Source organism: Myotis myotis, unplaced genomic scaffold (genome assembly GCF_014108235.1).
Source record: "Myotis myotis isolate mMyoMyo1 unplaced genomic scaffold, mMyoMyo1.p scaffold_m19_p_8, whole genome shotgun sequence".
NCBI classification, from domain to species: Eukaryota; Metazoa; Chordata; class Mammalia; order Chiroptera; family Vespertilionidae; genus Myotis; species Myotis myotis.
The window spans coordinates 47,262,243-47,284,228 of record NW_023416390.1 but is presented as its reverse complement, the minus strand read 5'-3'; the positions used below and the strand labels follow the sequence as shown (position 1 = coordinate 47,284,228).

The following is a 21,986-nucleotide window of genomic DNA, read 5'->3' as shown; positions in this document are numbered from 1 at the left end:
CAAGAAAATTGAGGATTCAGATCCCAGAAATAATAAAGCCCATTATACTTCACAAAATGGTCGGCTTGTGGGAAAGTCGTGGGCTCTCGACTGGGCTTGAGAGAACAGGGGGAAGAGCCATTATCAGCTCCCCTCAGCCTACTCTGGGCCTGGCACTCCTGACTGTGGGGAAGGGGTCCAGAAGGAAAAGGAGTTCCCCTTCTGTGGCCATGATCCTGGCAAGAGTTTTGAACTACGCCGACTTCCATGGATTTCTTTTCTTTTCAATTCTGGGAGAAATCTTAGAGATAGACAGGAAAGAGTGAGAAGAGGCTTCTGCTGCCTGACTTCACTTTTTCAGCTCACACGAAGTAGGAGCCATCGAAATGGAAAACCACAAAGAGATTAAGCCTGTGTTTGTGGTCCTGTCCCCTCACTGGTCCTTGTTCTGGGTCCCCTTTTCTAAGTTTCTGTTCTTGCCTGCCGTTTATCCCAAGTAAAGTTTTATCCAATAAAGGTTTACAATAGGACGCTTCCCAGCACATTCCCATTTCAATGGGGACCTTCTGGGGTAGAAAGCAGTGAGTCTTAATGAGGACATCTCATGCACCATGACAAAACAGGTTTTCTAAGTGGGGGAAGAAGGCAACTGTTATCTCTTGGTAACCTCGTAAGTGTCCTAATGTCATAGGAGACTGGACTCATCATTCAGTTGATGACGGCTGCAAGTTGTCCATTGCAAGCCTGACGTAGAAATTTGTTAAAATATGGTGTTTTGTTTTAAAAGAGAGAGGGGGGCGGCGGACATTTTAACACTCTTAGCATCTCTGTGCTTTCTCACTCCCTTCTTTCCTGTGCCATTGATCTATTTAGTGCCTTTCAGCTCAGAATCTCCCCTTTTGTGTTCTGCTTTGTGATCCTGGAGTGGAACTCTGAACATTCCTCCTTTGCCATGTGCAGATGTAAGTTTCGTCAGTAGAGGGCAGTGGAGGGCCACTGCCGGAGGTAAGGGCCCGCCTCCTGGTTTCAGCGTCCTTTCTGAACCCTTGCTCCTGTGGCCTTTGGCTATCAGAGGCATTTGGGACACCCAGTGGTGCTCACCCTCCAGAGAGCTTTACCAGCACTCCGTGGGCAGCTTCCTGTGAGTCGCAAAGGCAGCCTGGCAGGTGATTTCCTGTTTTCCAGCCCTGGCTTGTCTCATCAGAGAACAACACGCCCATGACCCTTGGTTACATCCTTTCCAATGAGGTCTGAGCCTCAGCCTCGGGCCTGGGGGCAGGGGTTCTTCCAAATTAGTTTTTTTCCACGGCATTCTGTCTCAGCCAGAGGGAGTAGCTGCTCCCAGTATCTGTTCTTTCTGTATTGTTTGAGTTCTCTGTACTCCTCAGTATCTAATCCCCTATTACTAGTCAATAAATCTTTATATTAAGTTTTCCCTGTTCGAATTACTGGTGTTTGTTCCCTGTCTGCTGGTCGGACCCAAATTGATAGATCCTAGAGGATCAGAAGCGATGTTATGCTAATTGTGAGTTTGGGGAGACACTGGGCCTGCATATCCGAGCTCTTTCCCTTTTCCTTTTCTCTTGGGAGTCAGCCAGGCCCAAGACTGGCCAGATAAGTCTGTCTTTCAGATTTAGAAAGCCTGTTCCCTGCAGATGAAACCACATTCTCCAAGATCAGCTCTATCAGTAATATAGGTGTTATTTTTGGACCCAGTCTACTGACTTCTTTACCTTATTTCTCAATTAGTTCACAACCCAGGCAGGGAGAAGTCCTACTTTATATTGCCCCCCCCCCCACCCTTCCCAACATCCCGATGATTTTCATATAAAACATTTTAAAACAACCTACCCCCAGAAAAATGAGAAAGTGCAGCATGTCTAGCACGTATTCTAGCTTTGCCCATCCCCTTGCCCCCTCCCACATCATATAAAGCTCTTTTCCTTAAAATGTTAACATAATTGTGAGTGGCTTTCATCCCACCACATATAAAGCTATTTTTCTTAAAATGCTAACATAATTGGTGTGTGATTCTGTATGTCCGAAATACTGTTACACCATAATGGTCACCTTCAAGGACTACCATGCCATAGAACCCACATAAACAGTTCAGAATTTGACAATAAAAAAAATTTCGAAAACAATGAAATCTATTTGAAACACATCTCTTTCAAATCAAGAATTAACAAATCATGCATTTAAAACTCTGTGGGAAAAAGAACAGTCTTGTGGCTTCCACTCTGTGCATGAAGGCCCACGAAGGAGAAGGATCATGAGCCAGCCCTTGGGCAAGGTCTACTTCCCTGGCACATTGGACATTAACAGTTGGATTGGATGGTATTGCTGAGTTCTTGTTGAAGGAGGAAATTGAACAACGGGTGTCAGCAAATGACCACATTGGCTCAGACCGTGGGCCACACACCACTTCTCCCCTCCATCATTTCTATTGACATAGCCTTCTATTGTCCTTGACTTTCTCTTGCACTCTGCATGCATGGCTGAGTTACTTATGTATCCTGTGTGTTTGCATAAGGACAGTACAGTGGAAGGAAATGTACTCCAATGTGCTTCAGAGAGAAAGAAAATGTAACCGGACATCCAAGGAGTCTGGGCTGCCTGTCACCACTTGAGCCAATTAAGCAGAGACAGGTTTGAATCATATATGAGCGTTTATTCCAATACTGCCGGCAGTATGGGAGAGCAGTCGGTTACCCACAAAAATCTGCTCGGACCCCCCTTGCCATTTGGCTGGTTATATACACATGAGGGAGAAGATAGCTACGTGCAGTTATGAGCTACAAGTGTAACATGGAAAGGGGAGGGTAGAGTCTGCAGTCCGGCCTTCAGGAGCTCAAAGTCTGATCACAAGGTGGCTAATCTACGATGTTACAAATTCAGCCCATTCCTGGGATGGAGAATGGTCCTGAGAAAAACTCCTGGAGGGGGTCAGGGTCCAGGCACAGCAACCAAATCAAAGCGGGTCCTGTCCTTGGTCTGTTCTCAAAATGTATTTCCTTTCTGAGTAATGGACCCATTGAGGCATCTTATCTTTTTACAGCCTTATTTCATCCTCCAGTTTCCCAGGGTCTGTAAGAAAATTTCTTATCTATAGTTAGTGAGGTGAGTAATTAGACAACTGTGGCTCTATTCTCATTGCATGCCCTACCCCAGTCTCAAAAACACGACTCATGCCTTTTGTGAACGTTTTTATATTATTTTATCCTCACAAGGGGATATGTTTATTGATTTTAGAGAGAGAGAGAGAAACATCGATGTGAGAAACATCGATTGGTTGCCTCTTGTACATGGTGCCCCGACCAAGAATGAACCCACAACCTTTTGCTGTACTGGGCGATACTCCAACCAGCTGAGCCACCCGTCCAGGGCCCTTTTGTGAACATTTGAAATGGTGTAGCGGCTAAGGATTAATAAAGCTTCATGACACTCCCCATCTCAAGCATAGGCCTAGGTAATAACATCCGACACAGGAAACATAATGTAATGTTGAGATTCTGAGATGACTTTTGAAACAGATCCTCGCTGTGCTGAAAAGCCAGAGAAAGTGAACATCTTGTCACTTACTGATGGTTAATGATTGAGATGAGTTTATGATAAGCCATATAATTTGATGTGGTAACTTCACATTTTAATGATTATAGCAAATGGTGTTATTTAAGGGACAGGATCAAATCAGGATATTAAAAATCAGAATCTGAGGTATCAACAAGCTTGCAATTTAAGTACAAATCTTGGCTTTTTAATTGTTTTTAATAATTCTTTAGTTATTGTGGAATAAATTTTCATAGGCATTAATCATCAAACCTATGCTTTTATAGACAGTGGTGCTATAAGGCAGAGATGTGACTTAGGTTCATTTTATTTTTGTGATATGGTTCAGGACATCCTATCTCCAGATATGACACCTTGGAACATTGACTAGTTCAAGCTGAAGGATTTTGAGAAATGGCATGTGCTGAAAGGACTGCCTGACCTTCTCCTGAGCCAGGCCACAAAACCCTCTTGTGAGAGGTGCCCTCTCAATACCCAGAGGAGAGGAGCATCCTTATCTCCCCAGACCAAGATAATGGACACAGAGAGGAATCTGCCTGAACAGTCCTTGCTGAGGTTCCCCAGTTACCACACTGAGCTCATACTCTTTGTCCCATTGCACCTTCCCACAACTCTCCACTCTTCATCAAACTTAGCATAAAACACTCAGGCTGAACCATCTCTTTGAGTCTTCATTTCCTTATGAAGCCTCTCATGTCATGTAAAACTAATCTCCCTATATAAAAGCCTAAGCAACCATTACAACCAGTAGACTGAACGACCGGTCGACCGGTCGCTATGATGTGCCCTGACCACCAGGGAGGCAGACGCTGAATGCAGGAGTGCTCCCTGGTGGTCAGTGTGCTCCCACAGCCAACCTCCTGTGGCCGGCCAACCTCCCATGGTCCCTCTCCCCGGCTGACCAGCCAGCCCTGATTGGCCCCAATCATGACTGGGCAAGATGGGCCCTGATCAGCCCTGATCGCCAGCCAGGCCGAGGGACCCCACCTGTGTGCATGAATTCATGCACCGGGCCTCTAGTATTAAATAAATTTGTATGCTTTTCTCTTGTTAATCTGTCCTTTGTTACAGAGGTTCCAATTGAGAGCTTAAAGGGTAAAGGAAAATAGATACTTTTTCTTCTCTGTATTTGCTCCCTTCCAAACACCTCTGCCTCTAGTGTTCTTCCTGCAAACCTCTTCCACTGATTGGGAGGTGCCTTTGTGGTGGATTAGCATTTAGCGTGAATGTCTTTTCCAACCTCGACATACCTTTTACACTTACTGAGGGTGCATGCACAGCACTGTGATTCTGACTTGTGTCACCTTCAAGTCTGTTTTCTGATTTTAAAGAAATATCTTCAACTATTTAATTTTTCAAATGATTCCTCTTTAGCAGAATTTTACCATATGTATGTTTTGAGTAAATCTTGGTCTGTGCCCCATATGTCAAGGTAATTACTCAGATATTCCCACCATAGGACCAGGTAGCAGATTCTTGCAAGTGGCAGAATGGAACCCAGAGCAGGGGCTCAAAGCCAGACTCTGGTGGAGCTGAACAACATAAGGTTGCTACTCACTGTGTGTTCTCTGGAGTGGTGACCCAGGGCACCCTTCACAACCTGCAGGGCTGTTTGGCGGTCACTTCCTCCTCTGCTTGGAAGCGTCACTGGCCAGCTCAAGCCAATCAGTGTCTGCTCTCCTGCATGTGAGTTACAACGTAGGATCCTCAATGTTCTAATAGGAAAAAAACAATAGAAACAGCCTGAATATGGGTGTTGGCTATACAAACTATAATATGCCCACATTGTAGCATGGGTGGATCTTTAGAATGGAAAAAATTAGGACCAGGACACTTATGTGTAGTGTATAATCACATTTCTACTGTCCCCAACTATAAATTTATTATAAAAGCTAATATATTATAAAATTTATTGCCGGGAGCCGGTCCATGCTTGCTGTTTCAAGGGACCTGGCATATATGGCATACTGTTCTTAATATGTTTGCTCACCTTCTTGGCACTATGTGTTTTAACCAAGGTCTTTGAGAAAGGTTGTTTCCCCAGGTAGGGATTTTCCCCTGAAGTTAGGGAGGGAATAAAACCTCTTAACTAAGTGCCAGGTGGGTAATTAATCACTTTAACTACGAACAATCATGCTTAAGCTACATAATCTTTACTCCCTGGAATGGAGATAAGAAACGCCCTAATCTTTGAAATAGAGATTGATAGGATTGGAATCAACTGGTATAAATACAGATGTAAGAAGACAGAACCAGGAGAGACAGAACCTAGGCACAGAACCTACACAGAACGTTCTCTAGAGACAGAAGAACTTCGCTGGAGAGAACATGGCAAAAGATCCTGGACAGAAACTGGCCTCAGAACCTAGAGACAGAACCTAGCGAGAGAACATGGCAAAAGATTCTGGACTGAACCTGACTATAGAACATGGCAAAAGAACCTGACTAGAACCTGGTGACTGAACCTGGCTGGAGAACCTAGCAAGAGAACATGGACACATGGAGATCTGAAGCAGAACCTCTCTGGAGATCCAGACCAGAACTTGGCTGGAGATCCTGGTTAGGCTGCTGATCAACTGAACGCTGCCTCCATGTCATTCCTTCTTTGCCGACTCCGTCCACACCTTTGGGGACCCCTGGACCTGCTGGGGCAGGACCCCAGCAATTTATATTGCACTTATATAGTGGGGTGGACAAAAGTAGATTTACAGTTGTTCTTATGGAAAATACAATAAAAAAAATCCAAGAATAAATTCATTTACTCACATGTGTCAACCTACTTTTGCCCACCCCAGTATTTATGGCACAGCAAGTATCTATATATTTATAGCACAGCAAAATAGTCTATATTATATATTTACAGCAAATATTTAAAATGCATATAAAAAGGTCTGAGAGAACACAAGTCATGCTGATATAGGGAAGAGACAATTCCCCCTAGGGAAACTAGGGGTGGAATTGAAGAGGAATTTTGTTTTTTGCTTTCTATGTTCCTATGTGTGGGAATTTTTATTTTTTGGGTTAATCCTCACCCAAGGATATTTTTCCATTGATTTTTAGAGAGAGTGAGAGGGACGGGGAGAGACACAGAGAGAAAAATTTATGTGAGAGAGACACACTGATGGGTTGCCTCCCACAGGTGCTCTGACCCGGGCCAGGGATGGAGCCTGCAACTGAGGTACATGCCCCTGACTGGAATACAACCTGCCACTCTTCAGTCTATGGGCCAACACTCTACCCACTGAACAAACTGGCTAGGACAGTCTTTTTTTTCTTTCCTTTTTAAATTGATTTTGGAGAGGAAGGGAAAGGGAGAGGTAGAAACATGGATGATGAGAGAGAATCATCAATTGGTTGCCTCCTGCACAGCCCCCACTGGGGATCAAGCCCAGAACCAGGCAAGTGCCCTGACTGAGAATCGAACCATGACCTCCTGGTTCATAGGTCGATGTTCAACCCCTGAGCCACATTGGCCAGGCCTATATTGCGGAATTGTTTTATATTCTGGTGGAATCTTGTATTATAAGTATTTCAAATTTTTAAATACTTTTGAACAGGTAGGAGGTGATTTAGGGAGAAAGGTAACTTTGGCTGTGGCTAAGTGGTAATAATGAGGGAAGAGACACAGCCCATACCTCACCATTCAACCTCATTCCTGAATCTACCGATTGTGATCAAGATGGCAGCCCCACCGCTGTGATCAATACTCTCAGAATGCTTTGTTATGCTCAGATGTCTTGCTTTTTTGCTTCTATTTATTAAATAGAATACCTTTTAAACACACTCCCAGGTGTCTAACTATAGGCTAATGATCATTGATTAATTATCATACCTCAGTCTTTATATCTCCTCTCTGTATTTCATCTTTTCTTTCCTAACACCCTCCTCCCCTCATCAACTGGTTTATGTCCCCTCTGTTTAGGATCCACCTTGAAATTCATAGCTTCCAAGAAGCCTTTCTTAATTAACTCAGCTTCATTGAGAAATCTTTTACTCAGCTTCTCCTTGGTGAACCTGTTTTAATGTTTGAGGACTTCATTTTGCACCTTCTGGATGTGTTGCTTGCTAATTGGCTTCCTGTCATTTTTTTGCATATATGTTCTCTTAATTCATCTTCCAAAGTAACAGACTCTTTCATGGGGTAAAACACAGAAAACAGTGAGGTGTATGGACTTGGGAGACAAAAATACCTAAGTTAAAAACCTGACTTGCACTTTTTGTTGGAAGTTTGTAATAAAATTTTTTCTTTAAGCTCATTTTTTCCCACTGGTGAAACTGAAATAATAATACCTATTTTATAGGATTGTTGTGGTGTTCCATTGACTTGTATGTGAAGCACTTGATATGGAGGTTGGTTGTAGTAAGCACACAACATGATAGTTATTGGTATTGATCCTCTTCTATCTCCAATCCACTATTATATGTAACACATATATAATATATATATATATACACACACACTAGAGGCCTGATGCACGAAAATCATACAAGAGTGGGCCTTCCTTGCCCTGGCTGCCGGCACCGGCTTCCTTCTGGCACCCGAGACCCGGGCTTCCCTTGCAGCCCCGGCTTCATCCAGAAGGTCGTCTGGAAGGACATGCAGTCTAATTATCATATTACGCTTTTATTATTATACCAGAGGCCCGATGCACAAAATTCGTGCAAGGGGCTCAGCCCTCGCAGCCATGGTGGCTTGCCTTGGCCCTCACAGCCCTGGCTTTGTCCGGAAGGTCATCCAGAAGGACATCCGGAAGGTCGTTTGGCTGTCCGGTCTAATTAGCATATTACACTTTTATTATATATACTAGAGGCCCGGTGCATGAATATTGTGCACTCGGGGAGGTCCCTCAGCCCGGTTTGCGCCCTCTCGCAGTCCGGAAGCCCTTGGGGAGAGGCTCCTGCCGCCGCCGCTGCGCTCGCCAGCCATGAATCCAGCTTCTGACTGAGCGGCACTCCTCCTGTGGGAGCACACTGACCACCAGAGGGCAGCTCTTACATTGAGCGTCTGCCCCCTCGTGGTCAGTGTGCGTCATAGTGACCAGTCGTTCCCCACCTTTCGGTCAATTTGCATATTAGCCTTTTATTATATAGGATGTATAATGATTCTGACATCAGATAATGTCCATAGTGAGGTTTAAAGTCATGATATATTTGTTTATTTTGGTCCAATATGTTCAGGGACCTGGGAACATTTGGGTTCAAAAATAGAGGAATGAGGCTTACATATTGTCAAGTCCAACTCAAGTCACTGCATAAGGAGACTCCTTTGCTTCTCAAACCCTGCTTGCTCTGTAAAATTTAGTCACAATTTGCTCATATTGAAAGGAGCCCTCACAGCCATGGTGGCTTGCCTTGGCCCTCACAGCCTAATAGTCTAATTTTATACTACTTTGGGTACCAAGTCATATTTTGTCTTGGAATTATTTCTGGTCTTACTTACAATATATGTATGTTTGTGTTCACCCATTCATGTAGTCATACAGCAAAACTTTGCTAAGTGCTGCTATGCTGGGCACTAAAGATACTCATGAAGCATAAAGAGAAGCCTTTCAGGTAGATAAATTGAGGAGAACACTCTAAACCAGTGGTTCTCAACCTTCTGGCCCTTTAAATACAGTTCCTCATGTTGTGACCCAACCATAAAATTATTTTTGTTGCTACTTCATAACTGTAATGTTGCTACTGTTACGAATCGTAATGTAAATATCTGATATGCAGGATGATCTTAGGCGACCCCTGTGAAAGGGTCGTTCGACCGCCAAAGGGGTCGCGACCCACAGGTTGAGAACTGCTGCTCTAAACTGAAGATATAGTATGTGCAAATGTCCTGAGGCACCGAAGAACAGGACCTGCTTTAGGAGCTGTCGATACTGTGCAGTACAGTACTGTGAACATGGGGAAGGAGTTTGAGATGAGATTGGGTAGATAAACAGGCAAGGCTATTTGTATTTCATGTAAAAGAGTTGAGATTTTATTATGTTGGCAGTGTGAATCTACTGAAGAATTTTGAGCAGGGAAATAACAATGTCAGATTTGAATGTTACAAATAAATTCTAGCTAGCTGCCAAGTGCAAGATGGATTAAAGACAGATGAAGATAGAGAGAGGGAATAAATAAGGAGGCTCCTGGAGTAATCTGGGTATGAGATGTTACGTGAATGAACTAGAATATCAAAGAGGGAATGGGGTGTTGAGAAAGGAAATTGGGAAATAGAATTTATAGGACTTGGTGCTTGATTGATATATTCATTTTTTATTGCTGTCATAGCAAATTACCATAAATTTAACATTTTAAAGCAGCACAGATTTATTATTTAACAGTTCTGTAAGTTCAAAATCTGATGTGGGTCTCCCTGAGCTAAAATCAGGGTGTCAGCAGGGCTGTAGGCCTTTCTGGAGACTCTAGGTGAGAACTGGCTTCCTTTTTTATTTATGTTACTAGAGGCCCAGTGCATAAATTCGTGCACTGGCCAGCCTGCCCCAATCGTGGCCATTTGGGCCGGCCAGGGGGAGGGGCCGCAGGTGGTTGAACTCCCAGTAGAACTCCCAGTCGAGGGGACAATTTGCATATTAACCTTTTATTATATAGGATTAGCAGGATTTTCTTCCTTACATTTGTAGAATTAGGGTCCCATTTCCTTGCTGTATATCAGCTGAGGCTCATTCCCATCTTCCAGAAGCTACCTGCATTCTTGGGTAGAGTTTCTTTCATATTTTTAATCTCTCCTGCCTCTTTATCTTCTTTCTATCTCTCTCTTCTGCTTTAAAGGATTCAACATTAAAGTGAGTTAATCCAGGTAATTCTCCATCTTCAGGTCCTTAACCTCAATCGTATCAGCGAAGTACCTTTGCCGTGGACGGCAGCATGTTCATAGGTTCTGGGCATTGAATGTGGGCTTTTTGAGGGGCCCATTATCCTGCCTTCTTCAGCTGGATGTGGGTTAAGTTTCTGACTCCAACAGCCAGGTGGATGCGGCTTGAGGGGAGGAAGGTGGTTTCGGTTTTGAACGTGTTGACTTTGTGGTACTGCAGAGAAACAAAAATGGGACAATCTAGTGAGCAGTTAAATGCACCGGCCAAAAAACAGAGGAGAAATCAAGGCAGGAGGCACAAATCAGGAAGCCTTGGCCATCTAGTGAGCCCTCAGTTAATGAGTAGAATGGGAGGAGAATTGGGCTGAGAACAGAATGCTGGGGCCGATAATATTCCAGAAGGAGAGGTACCCATCACAGGAAGAGCAGAATAATCTACACAGTGTCCCATCACGGGGTCTCAGGGCCTTGTGGCACATTTCTTTCTTTCTACTCACTCTGGCCCATTTTCTCCTCATTCCTGATTTTCTGCCTGCTCATAGTTTCTGCTTCCTAAAATTTCAGCTTGCACTTTATGCTCTGTGGCCTGTCCTGTCATCATGCATCTCTCAGCTTCAGCTCCCATTACTAAACTGCCTCATTCTCTGGCTTTTTCCAGTTCAAGGTGGCAAAAATTCCTTCCAAAGAGAATCAGATTGACCCAGCTTATTTTAAGTCATGCTGTAGTCACCAAATTAAAGGAGGATTGGTTGTCCTGATGCCAGGTGCCCACCTTGGTCCAATCCTTTTCTCTCTATTTCAGGAACTAAGATGAATTCAGTTTGGCTGTTCAGCAAATTATTTTGTTCCACATACACTTTGGGGGAAGAAGGTTAACTTTCTGTCATCACCCCTTTATCTTCATCATCACCCCTTGCTTCTAGCCTCAGATAGCCTGAATGCTATCTGCGTGCAGGGGATCTTTATAAAAATTGAATTTTGGGTCTAAAGCACAGGAATAAAATTCAGGCAGGCAAAACCCAAATCCTTTTCCTTCACTGACTAACCACTTTTCTAGTGTCTTGGTAATGTTGAGAGCTGGTTATTCAGATTCATCGGCCTTCCAGCCACTCACCTACATCCTGTAGGCCCTTGGCATCCATACATAAGCGAGTGGTACCTGCCTGCCTCTGCATTGCAGCTGCCCTGACTCCCATATACTGTACTGAATATGAAGGATCTCACCTCCTTTTAGAGAGAGGCCCTCTGGGAGGGTTGTTGCTTGCATCTGTAGTTTTAAGAGAAGGCAAAAAGGTACCATTGTTACTATTTGGTGGTTTTCTTAGATGGCGAGAGAACTAGAATTTATATTGCCATTGCAGACAATATACAGACAATCCGCAGGTTACATCAAACTCAACGAACGTCGTTTTGTGGTTACGTCGCCATCTCCCGTTTATTTATATATTAAAAAAAGTTCCATCATTTCGACATATGTACATATGTGCTTTATGTCTTTTATTATTTATTTACCACAAGTAAAGGTCAGGAATTGTTACCTTGCTTTTAATTCTTTTTTACTGTTTCACTTCATTACTGCTGTGTGTGTGCTCCCTGTGAGTGACGTAGGTGCTTACGTAGGTGGGTTCCGACTTAACTGTGAAAATCGCTTTACGTCGCGCCCTAGGAATGGATCTCCGATGTAACCTGAGGATCTACTGTACTCTAAAGACTTCCATTTCTTTTCTTTCCTGTATTTTTTGTTTTTTGTTTTTTTTTTAGTTTTCATTGCACACAGATAATGATCTTTCAAAGATCTCAATTTACTGAATCTAAGTATGATGGATGGACTCCAGGAAAGATGGGGCATCTACAAGGTCAAATGAGATTCTCTAAAACCAAGTCCCTGTAATGCCAAGCTTTCAAAAAGATGTGTGGGGTTCGTGTGAAGCCTCCAGGCAGTGGTGGTGAGTGGTGATCCGCTGCTGTTCTCTGTGCCCTGCTGCAGAGGTTCCGGCCAACACACACATGGTAACCCCTGTCCTTAGTTCCTGTTGAGAAAAAGACTGAAAACAGGAAGCTACAATGTTCTCTACCCCAGAGTGGACACTTGCCATCAATTTCTCCACTGGACCCTTGCCAGGTCATTCTCCAATTGCAGGAAGGGTTGTCCTTCCTGCTCCACTGACCAATGTCAAGCCTACTAGGGTTGTTTTAATCAAGTCTGTGCACTCTGTCTACAAGTGACTTCTTGGTCATGGTTAACTGCTTTGGGGTGAATTAAGTCTGTTAGACAGTAAGTTGCTTAAGTAGTTATTTGTGGAACTGGCCTCAGTGAGAACAGAAGGAGCAGAAATCCTGACAAGAGCAAAGAAAGTTCAAGAGCTGGAATGGGCTGTAGAGATGATCTGGGACAACCTGCTCACTGAGAGATGCCACACGGGGCCACACAGGTGAACTGGGAAGACATGGATGCACAGCCTCAGATGCTGGCGCCAGTAAGATCAGGTCAGCACAACCAGTGTTGCAGCTGAAGTTACATGACCGTGCTTTTGTTATTTAAAAAATACAGGTAAAGATGAAGGCTTGTTGAAGAGAATGAATGAGATAAAGAGGAAGCCTCCAGAATAACTGAAGGGCAACCTTTAATTGCTACTCTTTCTAGCTCAGTACACGGATGATTCTCCTTTGCATCTTTGAGTAAGATGATCTGAAGGATGATTAAATAATCATGCAGTACAGGGAAATCATATACTTCCTCTCTTATCATTTTTTTCCCCATCTCGTCCTTGCCTCCTGCTCTCTCTCCAGACTCAAAAGGTTATATAGTCTAGCCTCCCAAATTACTCACATTCTTTGATCTACCAGACTTTTTAAACTATTTCTGTGACTTCCTACATGTTGTTTTCTAAGCCTGAAATGGTTTCCTTCTCCTTCTTTATCTTAAAAAATCCAACCTAATCTTCAGGGGTCATCTCAAGTTCTTCTTCCTTATAAACTCTTTGGACACTCCACATTGGATAAATTGCCCCCTTAGTTCTGTTTCCACAGAACTTTGTGCTTGTGCTTCTATTATATCATTTATCAAATTGTGTTCTATGTGATAGGATAATACTCTGAAATATTTCTGGCTCAATTAGGATTAATTGCCTATAAGAGTGGGTTAAAGAAGATGAAAATTCATTTCTCCCTTCTTTAAGGAAGACTGGGGAAGTAGTCTAGAACTGGTATGGCAGCTTTACAGTATCATCAGAAATACAGTCTCTGTCTATACTAGGGGCCCAGTGCACGAATTCATACACCTTGAAAGGAACTGTGGGCCCCAAGGCTGCAGTGGGTACAGGGGTGGGTCTTGGCCCATCCTCCGTGCCCCCGCCCAGCTCCTCCCACTGCAGCCCCTGGTCCCCTATCTGCTGGCAGCCCCACTTCCACCGCTGCTGTTCCCATGCACTGATTATGCCAGTCCCGCTCGCACCTGCTGATGGCACAGAGTGATTGGGGTTGGCACCAGCAGTGGGTGTGAGCAGGGCCAGCACCATCAGCAGGTCTGAGCGGCGGCTGCTGCCCCAATCACCCTTCAGGTGCAGGGGAAGGTGGAGAAGCCCTGAGGGGTGATTGGGGCCAGCAGCCACTGCTCAGACTTGCTGATGGCGCCAAGCAATCAGGACCGGTGCCAGGCGCCGGCAACGGGTTGCAAGCGGCGGCTCTGGTGCCGGCTGTAGGTGTGAGCACCAGCCGGAACTGTGACATGAAGGAGCAAAGAATTTTCAGCAACCAGCAGAGGCTCACCCCGATGACAGCGACTGGTGCCCCACCTTGGTCTGGTGCCCCTGCTCATCTGCTCCACCATCTTGCCACAGCCAACACCCTCCATGTTCCATGCTCTGCCGCCGACGCCTGCCATGTTCCACGCAACCGGTTGTTCTGCTGTTCGGTTTATTTGCATATTAGGGTTTTATATATATAGATTCTCTGCTATACTTTCATTTTCACATTAACCTCATGTCCAAAATGGCTGCTCAAGTTCCAGCCATCACATCTATGCTCCAGAAAGCAGAAAGAGGGAAGAAGAAATATGGCATATCTCTTTTCTCTTAAAAAGACTTTTTGGAAACACCATAGAACAGTTATAGTTATATATCATTGCCCAGAACTCAGTCACATGGCCACATTTAGCTGCAAGGAAGTCAAGAAAATGTACTCTTTATATGACAGCATGATGCCAGAATAAAAATTTTAAGAAACAAGAAGAGAATGGTTATTGAGAGGCAGCTTGCAATCACATTATCTGATACAGTTTTTATTTCTGGTTATTCTTACTGCTCTTATTGTTCTACCTATTGAAGCTGAGCAACGTACGGCTTTAGGAAGCAGTTAAAACCCAGGTGAAAACAAAGACCACATGTAATGGACTTACAGTCAAATTTCTGGTGTTCAGAAATGTAACTTTCTTCATTTATGAACTTGACTTGTCCATAAGTTCCTATTTTCATTTATGGCTAGGAAAAAAAATGTACAGTTAGCATGTGGGAGCACAAAAAACCCACAAAACTTTTCTCCCACCTTTACGTTCTTCTAGCCGAGCTAATAATCACATTAACAGAGACACATTAGGAAGAGAAAATGTCCAGAATGTATTATGGATGGACATGTGGGGGTGCCATAAGAATATGAGACCCAAGGAGGCATTGTGCCATACTGGACAAAGGAGAGTGGGAAGGGGTCTGGGGTTTTAAAGAGAAAGCAGGTGATTTACAGGTAGACAAGAAGGAGCAAACATGTGGTAAGCAAATGTTTGCTGGGCCGCCCAGAAACAGGTGCACACAGAGGAAAGTTCGACAGACAGGCTTGGCTAGGCTTCTCCTTGGCTGCCTCGTTTAGTTTCTAATATGATGCTAAGGTGATGCTCCCTTCCTTTAAGCAGACTTTTCTATCTGAATTCTCCAGGTGGGAAAAGGAGAAGGGCCAAGTGTTTTTTCTGAGTCTTGTTTCTTAAGTTTAAAATCAATGTCCCAAAAGGCATATTTGGGGGTGGCAAAACTTAGGCCCCCCTCAAAGATAGTGTCAGGCTGGTGTTGCTCAGCGGTTGAGTGTTGACCTATGAACCAGGAGGTCATGGTTCGATTCCCAGTCAGGGCACATGCCTGGGCTGCAGATTCCATCCCCAGTAGGATGGAATGCAGCCGATCAATGATTCTCTCTCATCATTAATGTTTCTATCTCTCTCTCCCTCTCCCTTCCTCTCTCTCTATATGAATGCCTTGCCCTGGCAGGGTGGCTCAGTTGGTTGCAACATCATCCTGTACACCAGGAGGTCACAGGTTTGATTCATTGTCAGGGCACACACCCAGTTTGTGGGTTCCATCCCAGGTCAGGGCTTATGTGGAGGCAACCAATCGATGTCTCTCTCTCGTTCTCTCTCTCTCTCTCTCTCTCTCTCTCTCTCTCTCTCTCTCGTTCTTTCGCTCTCTCTCATCAATAAAAAAGAAGACACAAATTGTTTATTAAAATAAATAAATAAACAAATAAAATTGAATGTCTTTGGGTAAATATTCAGTCAAACGAAAGGCCCTTTCCTTCCCCCTTTTCCTGCCTTTTCATCAGGAAGTGGTCTGGTTACCACAGTTTTTCTGCACTTCTCTGGTTTTCTTGGGCCTCCAATAATTAGTTACGTTAGCTGTCTGTCCCCATCTCTGCCCAGGGACCTCTCTGGGAACATTATCTTAGTTGTTTTGCTTTCTCCACTGCTTATTGCAGAAGTGTGATATATAGGATATAGTTTAAAATGTGACTGTTGAATTTATGAGTATACTTTAAATGTATCAAATGGTAGCATAATGATCTGAAAATCCTGCAGAATTAAAAGTCTATTTCTCTAAAGCCCCTAGCACTAGTTTTATAACTTTCTTATGGCACTGGTAATACTTAGTTCTCAATTTGAGTAGTTGTGTGCTTGCCTCTCCCCTCAGAGTGTCTGCCCCCTGAGGAATGTTCCTGATCTATATAACCCTCACAGGTCTTGCCGGAAGCTGTTGACTTAGAAGGCCTCAAATCAATGAAAATGAAGGACTAAATAAATATGGGCTGGCACTTTATAATTTACTACTAATGAATGACTCTCACCCAGGAAGAAACAGAGTGGATTTTATCAGAGCTATTTAGAGCAATATCAGTAGGCAAGTTGATAGTCTGTCTTTAATGGAACATTTTTTTTGTAAGAAAAAAAAAATTGCTTTTGTTTTTCAGAAATCCTCCACCTACTTTACTTCATCCGGAAAAATGGTGTGAGGAATTCAACCACTTTATTTCACAGTGAGTATTTCTTCCACTGAAAATTGCTTACCCAGCAAAGCCTTGGACAGTGATTGGAGAAATCTAAGCTGTGGAATTTACTTGGTGCCAAAAGTTGTTATGCCTTCTAGCACGTTATAACACGGAATTTGTTCCAGTAAATGACAGAAGGTGCCTCTGTAGGATTTGAAAAATAAGGCGTTCCATTTGAGTCTTGGCTATGATCCTCCTCCTTATCATATGGGTCACATTTATCTGAGAATCTACTCTTCCTGGGACAAATATTGCCAACTCTGATGCCCACACTGGGACCAGAGAGGAGACAGAAGGTGGCAGCCTTCAGCAGAATTTTTCAGTGTGGAAGGTGGACTTTGCTCTAGGATCTGTGGTGTGGGAGGAGGCCTCTAGTTTCCATGGTGATTGAGGGGGCAAAGTAGGATCTCAGGCCCGAGGCACCAAGGTGAAGAGCCCCAGTCATGGCTCCAGGTGTGCAGAACAAGATGAAAACCTAACTGATGGGTGATGTACCTGGTGCGAGCTATGCTACCAGGAAGTAGGCGAGATGGAATGGGGCTAAGACAGGAGCAGAACCACCACCACCACCAATGGGCTGATGACTCAGTGCTGGCAACATGAGCTTTTGGCCAGGCCCCTGACAGAGGACTACGCTGGGCCCAAGTCTGAGGACGATGCTCAGTGTGCTGGAGGGGACCCTTAGCCAGGGGCCTGGTGAACGGTGGGGGCAGGTTGAGACCAGGCACAGGATCTGGAAAGAGGTGCCCTCAGTGACTAGCATATCGGACAAAGTGTTCAGAGGTCATGGAAGGAAAAAGAAGTGACCAAAATAGCTGGAAAAACAGTAGGGAAGGGTCAATACAAATTTCTCTAACATGTCTGCATGCTGCCGCAAAGAGGCAGGGCCATGAAGCAAACTGGGTCTCTTGATCATCTTCCTTAATCAGTCACAGTACAGATCAACAGTCCCTTGTCCACAATTCCAAACTCCAAAGAGCTCTGAAAAATGAAAGTTTTTCCTACTTGAATCATTTAGCTGCAAGCCCTGACCTAACGTGAACTGATCTGATGGCAACACGTGACCGACACGGAAGTCGAGTTATTTATAGTCGTTATTTATCTCACTCAGTGTGAATATTCATGTGAATTGCTGCAGATATATTAATGTGTTTGATTACAGTGTACTGCCCCAGATCCCGCTGGGAATGTTACATAACATACAGTAAATGCACTGGTTCACTTTTCTAAAATTTGATAAAAATTCTAAATTCTAAAACATATTTGGCCCCAAGGGTTTTATATAAAGAGCAGTTCACTTGCCTTTCAAATGTAACATAATTCAGAGTCCCTTGTCCAGTCCCTCCTGGATTTGTGCCATCTTCTTCAGGAGAGAGGAGCAGTAAGGAACTCCAAGAACTCTACCAAGGAGGGCCAGGTTGAAATATGACCATAAGTTCAAGACCAGGGATGGAGGCTATTTCCTTCCCCCTTCTGTCCCCACTCTGATGTTCCTGCAATGACTGCAGAGTACAGTAGTCCCAAGTCAAGGGTGATGTTAAGAGGAACAACAGATATAGCAGGAGGGTTGATGCTCACATAGGAGCAGAGGATGAGCCCCCTCCTGAGATTTGGGAACCAAAGGAGGAGGTAGAGGGAACTGGCACCTTGGTGGCTGGGCACACATTTCTGATCAGCCCAGGGAGAGAAATCTGGTCGCTAAGGTTCCAATGATTTTGCTGGCAAAGCCTGGATCCAGAGTTTTCCTTTTCACTCCACTGCTTCACAGAGATGCCCTTGATTGACCTTCTCTAAACTGTTGGCCTAGAAAAACCCATTACATATTCACAAATATGCCTTCCTGTACCAAGGTCTCATGATGCCTCTAAAATGTGACTTGACTCACCAAAGTTTGGCTTCTGTATACTTTTTCAAGAAAATGTTGGTGGTAAGCCAAGATGGCATTATTTGGGTGGATTTGGGAATAAAGGTATGTACTTGATGATGGGGTGGGACATTCAGGGTTAATCACAGGATAGAAATCTCTTTCAACCATTGATTTTTCTTTATGGAAAACCCTTTTATATGCCCACTTAAATCTGCTTATGTTTTTCCTAACTGAGAATTCCAGATGCACTCATTCTGACTTGCTGTAGGTTTGGAGGAGTCTTGATCCCAGAACAGAGGACTAAACACAGAAGACAACTGTTGAAACTGCAGGGGAGGGAGAGTCTGGAAAAGTTCTAATGAACCAAGGAAAATAAATAGAAATTAAGTGATTGTGTGCTTTACTACTAATTTAAGATATGAAAAAATGTCATCAATCTTCTCTCTCTTTTTTTTTTTTACAAGTTCTTTTTATTGGTTTTATTAGAGAAAATATTACATACTATAGGCCAGTGGTTCTCAACCTTCCTAATGCCAAGACGCTTTAATATAATTCCTCATGTTGTGGTGACCCCCAATTTCATTGTTACAAATTGAACATAATTAAAGCATAGTGATTAATCACAAAAACAATATGTAATTATATATGTGTTTTCCGATGGTCTTAGGCGACCCCTGTGAAAGGGTCATTCGACCCCCAAAGGGGTCGCGACCCACAGGTTGAGAACCGCTGCTATAGGCATTCATAAATGCTTTCCTGACCTCAGCCAGCCAATCCTATTTTCCCCATTACGTCTTAGATTCCTCAACCACAAATTCCCCTTTTACCTGATTTTTGGGACTGTAACTCCTGAGATTAGGGACTAATTTATTGTGTTTTATCTTTTTAGGTAGAAACCTGCCCATTGTTCCCAAATAATATCCTCTGGTTTTATAGATGAGCCTACCTACCCTAGGCTGCCATTGCTCAGCCTACCAAATGTTATTTAACTTTACTATTTCATTCTACTTATTCAAATCTCTAATTAAATATAAACAGAGATACTCACTGGGTTAGAAATGTCTATTTAAAGAGAGCCTTGGTTTGTTTTTATACATATTTTGCTCATATTGGGAGGAACAAGGAAGAAGGATGGAGGATTAAGATATTCAGATTAGCCCGGCTGGTGTGGCTCAGTAGATGAGCATTGACCCATGAACTAAGAGGTGACTGGTTCGATTCCCAGTCAGGGTTTCGGGCTCAATGCAGGAGGATGCCCACTTATGTTTCTCTTTCATCATCTATGTTTCTCTCTCTTTATTCCTCTCTCTTCCTCTCTCAAATCAATAAACACACACACACACACACCTGACTTTAAAAAAAAATCGTCATATTATAAGCTTTTCATTATTGGTGGGCCTAGGGTGAGAAAGATGATTATCTGGTAATTTTAGGAAAAGAGTTTTTAGCTTGAATTATTCAGATAATTGCTTCAGTTCATAGACTAATCTGTGGTGCACTGTATTTAAAGCGAGCTGGTTCTTTCTAAAGAGTAAACAGGACTAGGAATTCTTTAACAGCTTAAAAACTTTCAATATCCTGATTACTGACTGATATGTTTGCTTGGGGTGAGAGAGAAGGGGAGGGGCGACATGAGTGCTGAGATGTGGCCTAATATTTTTCAGATCTGTTTCCAGCCTTCTTAATTTGGAGACAGGAGAGATTTTAAGAAGGTCTGAAATCCTATTAGTAAACCTGTTTGGGGGTTGAGAAAAAAAAAAGCAAAGAAACATTAGCCTGTTTGGTTCTGAAACTTTGGTCGTTAGTGATAATTGACTCATTTATATGTGTTAGTTATGCATTTATCAAAGCATGACTCCTGACAGCTTAGTTATGATAAATTAAACATGATGCTCACATAAAGTCTGCACTCCTTTTTTATCCATATGCTGAGACCCTGCCCAATGTTTTTGTCACTTCTATAATGTGTGGTTGGCTTTGTAGTGATTTCATTCTCAGCCCTTTCCCCTGTGGCTAAAGCTATTTGCATAACAAGTTTATCTGGTTCAAGTCCCAGCCAGACTTCAGTTTTGTCAGGATGCTCCATTCAGAAGTAGCCTCTTGATAAGGTAACAATAATCTTTCCTTGCCAAGTTCACCTTCCTTTTAATAGCTGTCACTTTTTTTTAAGTCCAAACTAATTTCAGGCCTAAACTACAGAAATACTTCCCAACCATTGGTCAACGGGTATCTGAAATATGCTCTTTCATTTTGTCTCTAAAACTTTTGGGGTTTTATTAGGAATTAGATTTAAGGACTTTATCATTAATGGCCCTTGAGCTGATGATTAGTGAGACAATAAAGACGATTCCTCCTCGTCAAGGGCAAAGCCATCAAGAACACTATGGCTGCTCAGCCTTGGGCTTAGTGATGACTTGAGCTGTATGGTCGCCCTTACAAACTGTGCTTGCCTGAGTTGGCTGGCCTGACGGACTAAGTGTGCAGGTGTGTCTATTTCCTAACGTTAGCTTTGTGGCCAAGCCTTGACTTTTATTCATGAAATATTGAGGTGGTCTTTGCTATCCCTGTGTTACTGGAGAGCCAAATTCCCTCCTCACTCCTGGGAGTGGGATTCTTATAATATTTTTAGAAAATGAATTTTCTAAGATTTGCACCAGAGAATGAATGGTTTTTACTGACATGGAAGTACCTTCCTCTGTTAAGTACCTTCCTCAATGTCCCATTTCCCTTAAATCAGTCCTGAAAGAGGGGCAGCTGTGAGTTCAGCAAAGCAAAGCCAGCGTCCAGAGTTTCCTTTCCATGCTGCAACCAGGTGTAGTTCAGCATCCGATGAGTTAAAACCCATAGTCCATTGTATGGGCCCACATGACTGTGGGTGAATGCAGGAGGTGCAACTTGAGTCCAAGAGGGCCAAGAGCCAAGAGCATGAATTTTCTTTGTTGAGAAGTTTAAATATTCAGGTTTGAAGCCTTGCAGCAGTCACACCTATTCTAGCCAATGACCTATTCCCAGGTGTGACTGACAGAAAGGTAAACACCTTCCCATGTCACTCAGACTTTAAGGGGCACGTATCCAAACTGCCTTTGTCCAGTCCCTTCCCCTGTTGGTCAGCAGGGAACAGACTTGGAGAATATAAAATTAGCAAAGCTGTAAAAATGGCATGCCTATATTTTCTAGTCCTCCCTTCACTTCTTTTCTGTTAAATAATAACCGGATTATTAAAACAGTATCACCTCCAAATGACATTCAAATAGCTACAAGCAGTTGCACTGAGCATTAACAAGGTGAGATCACTCTGAGCTGCAAACTACTAAAATGAATGCATATTTGCATAAATTTATTCCTTAAAAATTGAAACTGAAACCTGGAATATTTGCTTTTTTTTTTTTTTTGCTTGAATGTTTATAAAAGTAATCATTTGGAGGTGGTTGTTTTGTTGACATTGATTGTATCCTC

At 43.3% G+C, this 21,986-nt stretch overlaps 1 protein-coding gene across 1 annotated transcript in view; it reads left to right on the top strand.

The window, feature by feature from the left end:
* MYO3B (myosin IIIB) overlaps window positions 1–21,986 on the top strand; it is a 351,164-nt gene that overhangs the window by 86,082 nt on the left and 243,096 nt on the right. Inside the window, exon 8 of the mRNA XM_036319661.1 lies at window positions 16,586–16,651. Within this exon, the coding sequence (XP_036175554.1) occupies window positions 16,586–16,651 (66 nt within the window). The remainder of the gene's footprint in view (window positions 1–16,585; window positions 16,652–21,986) is intronic.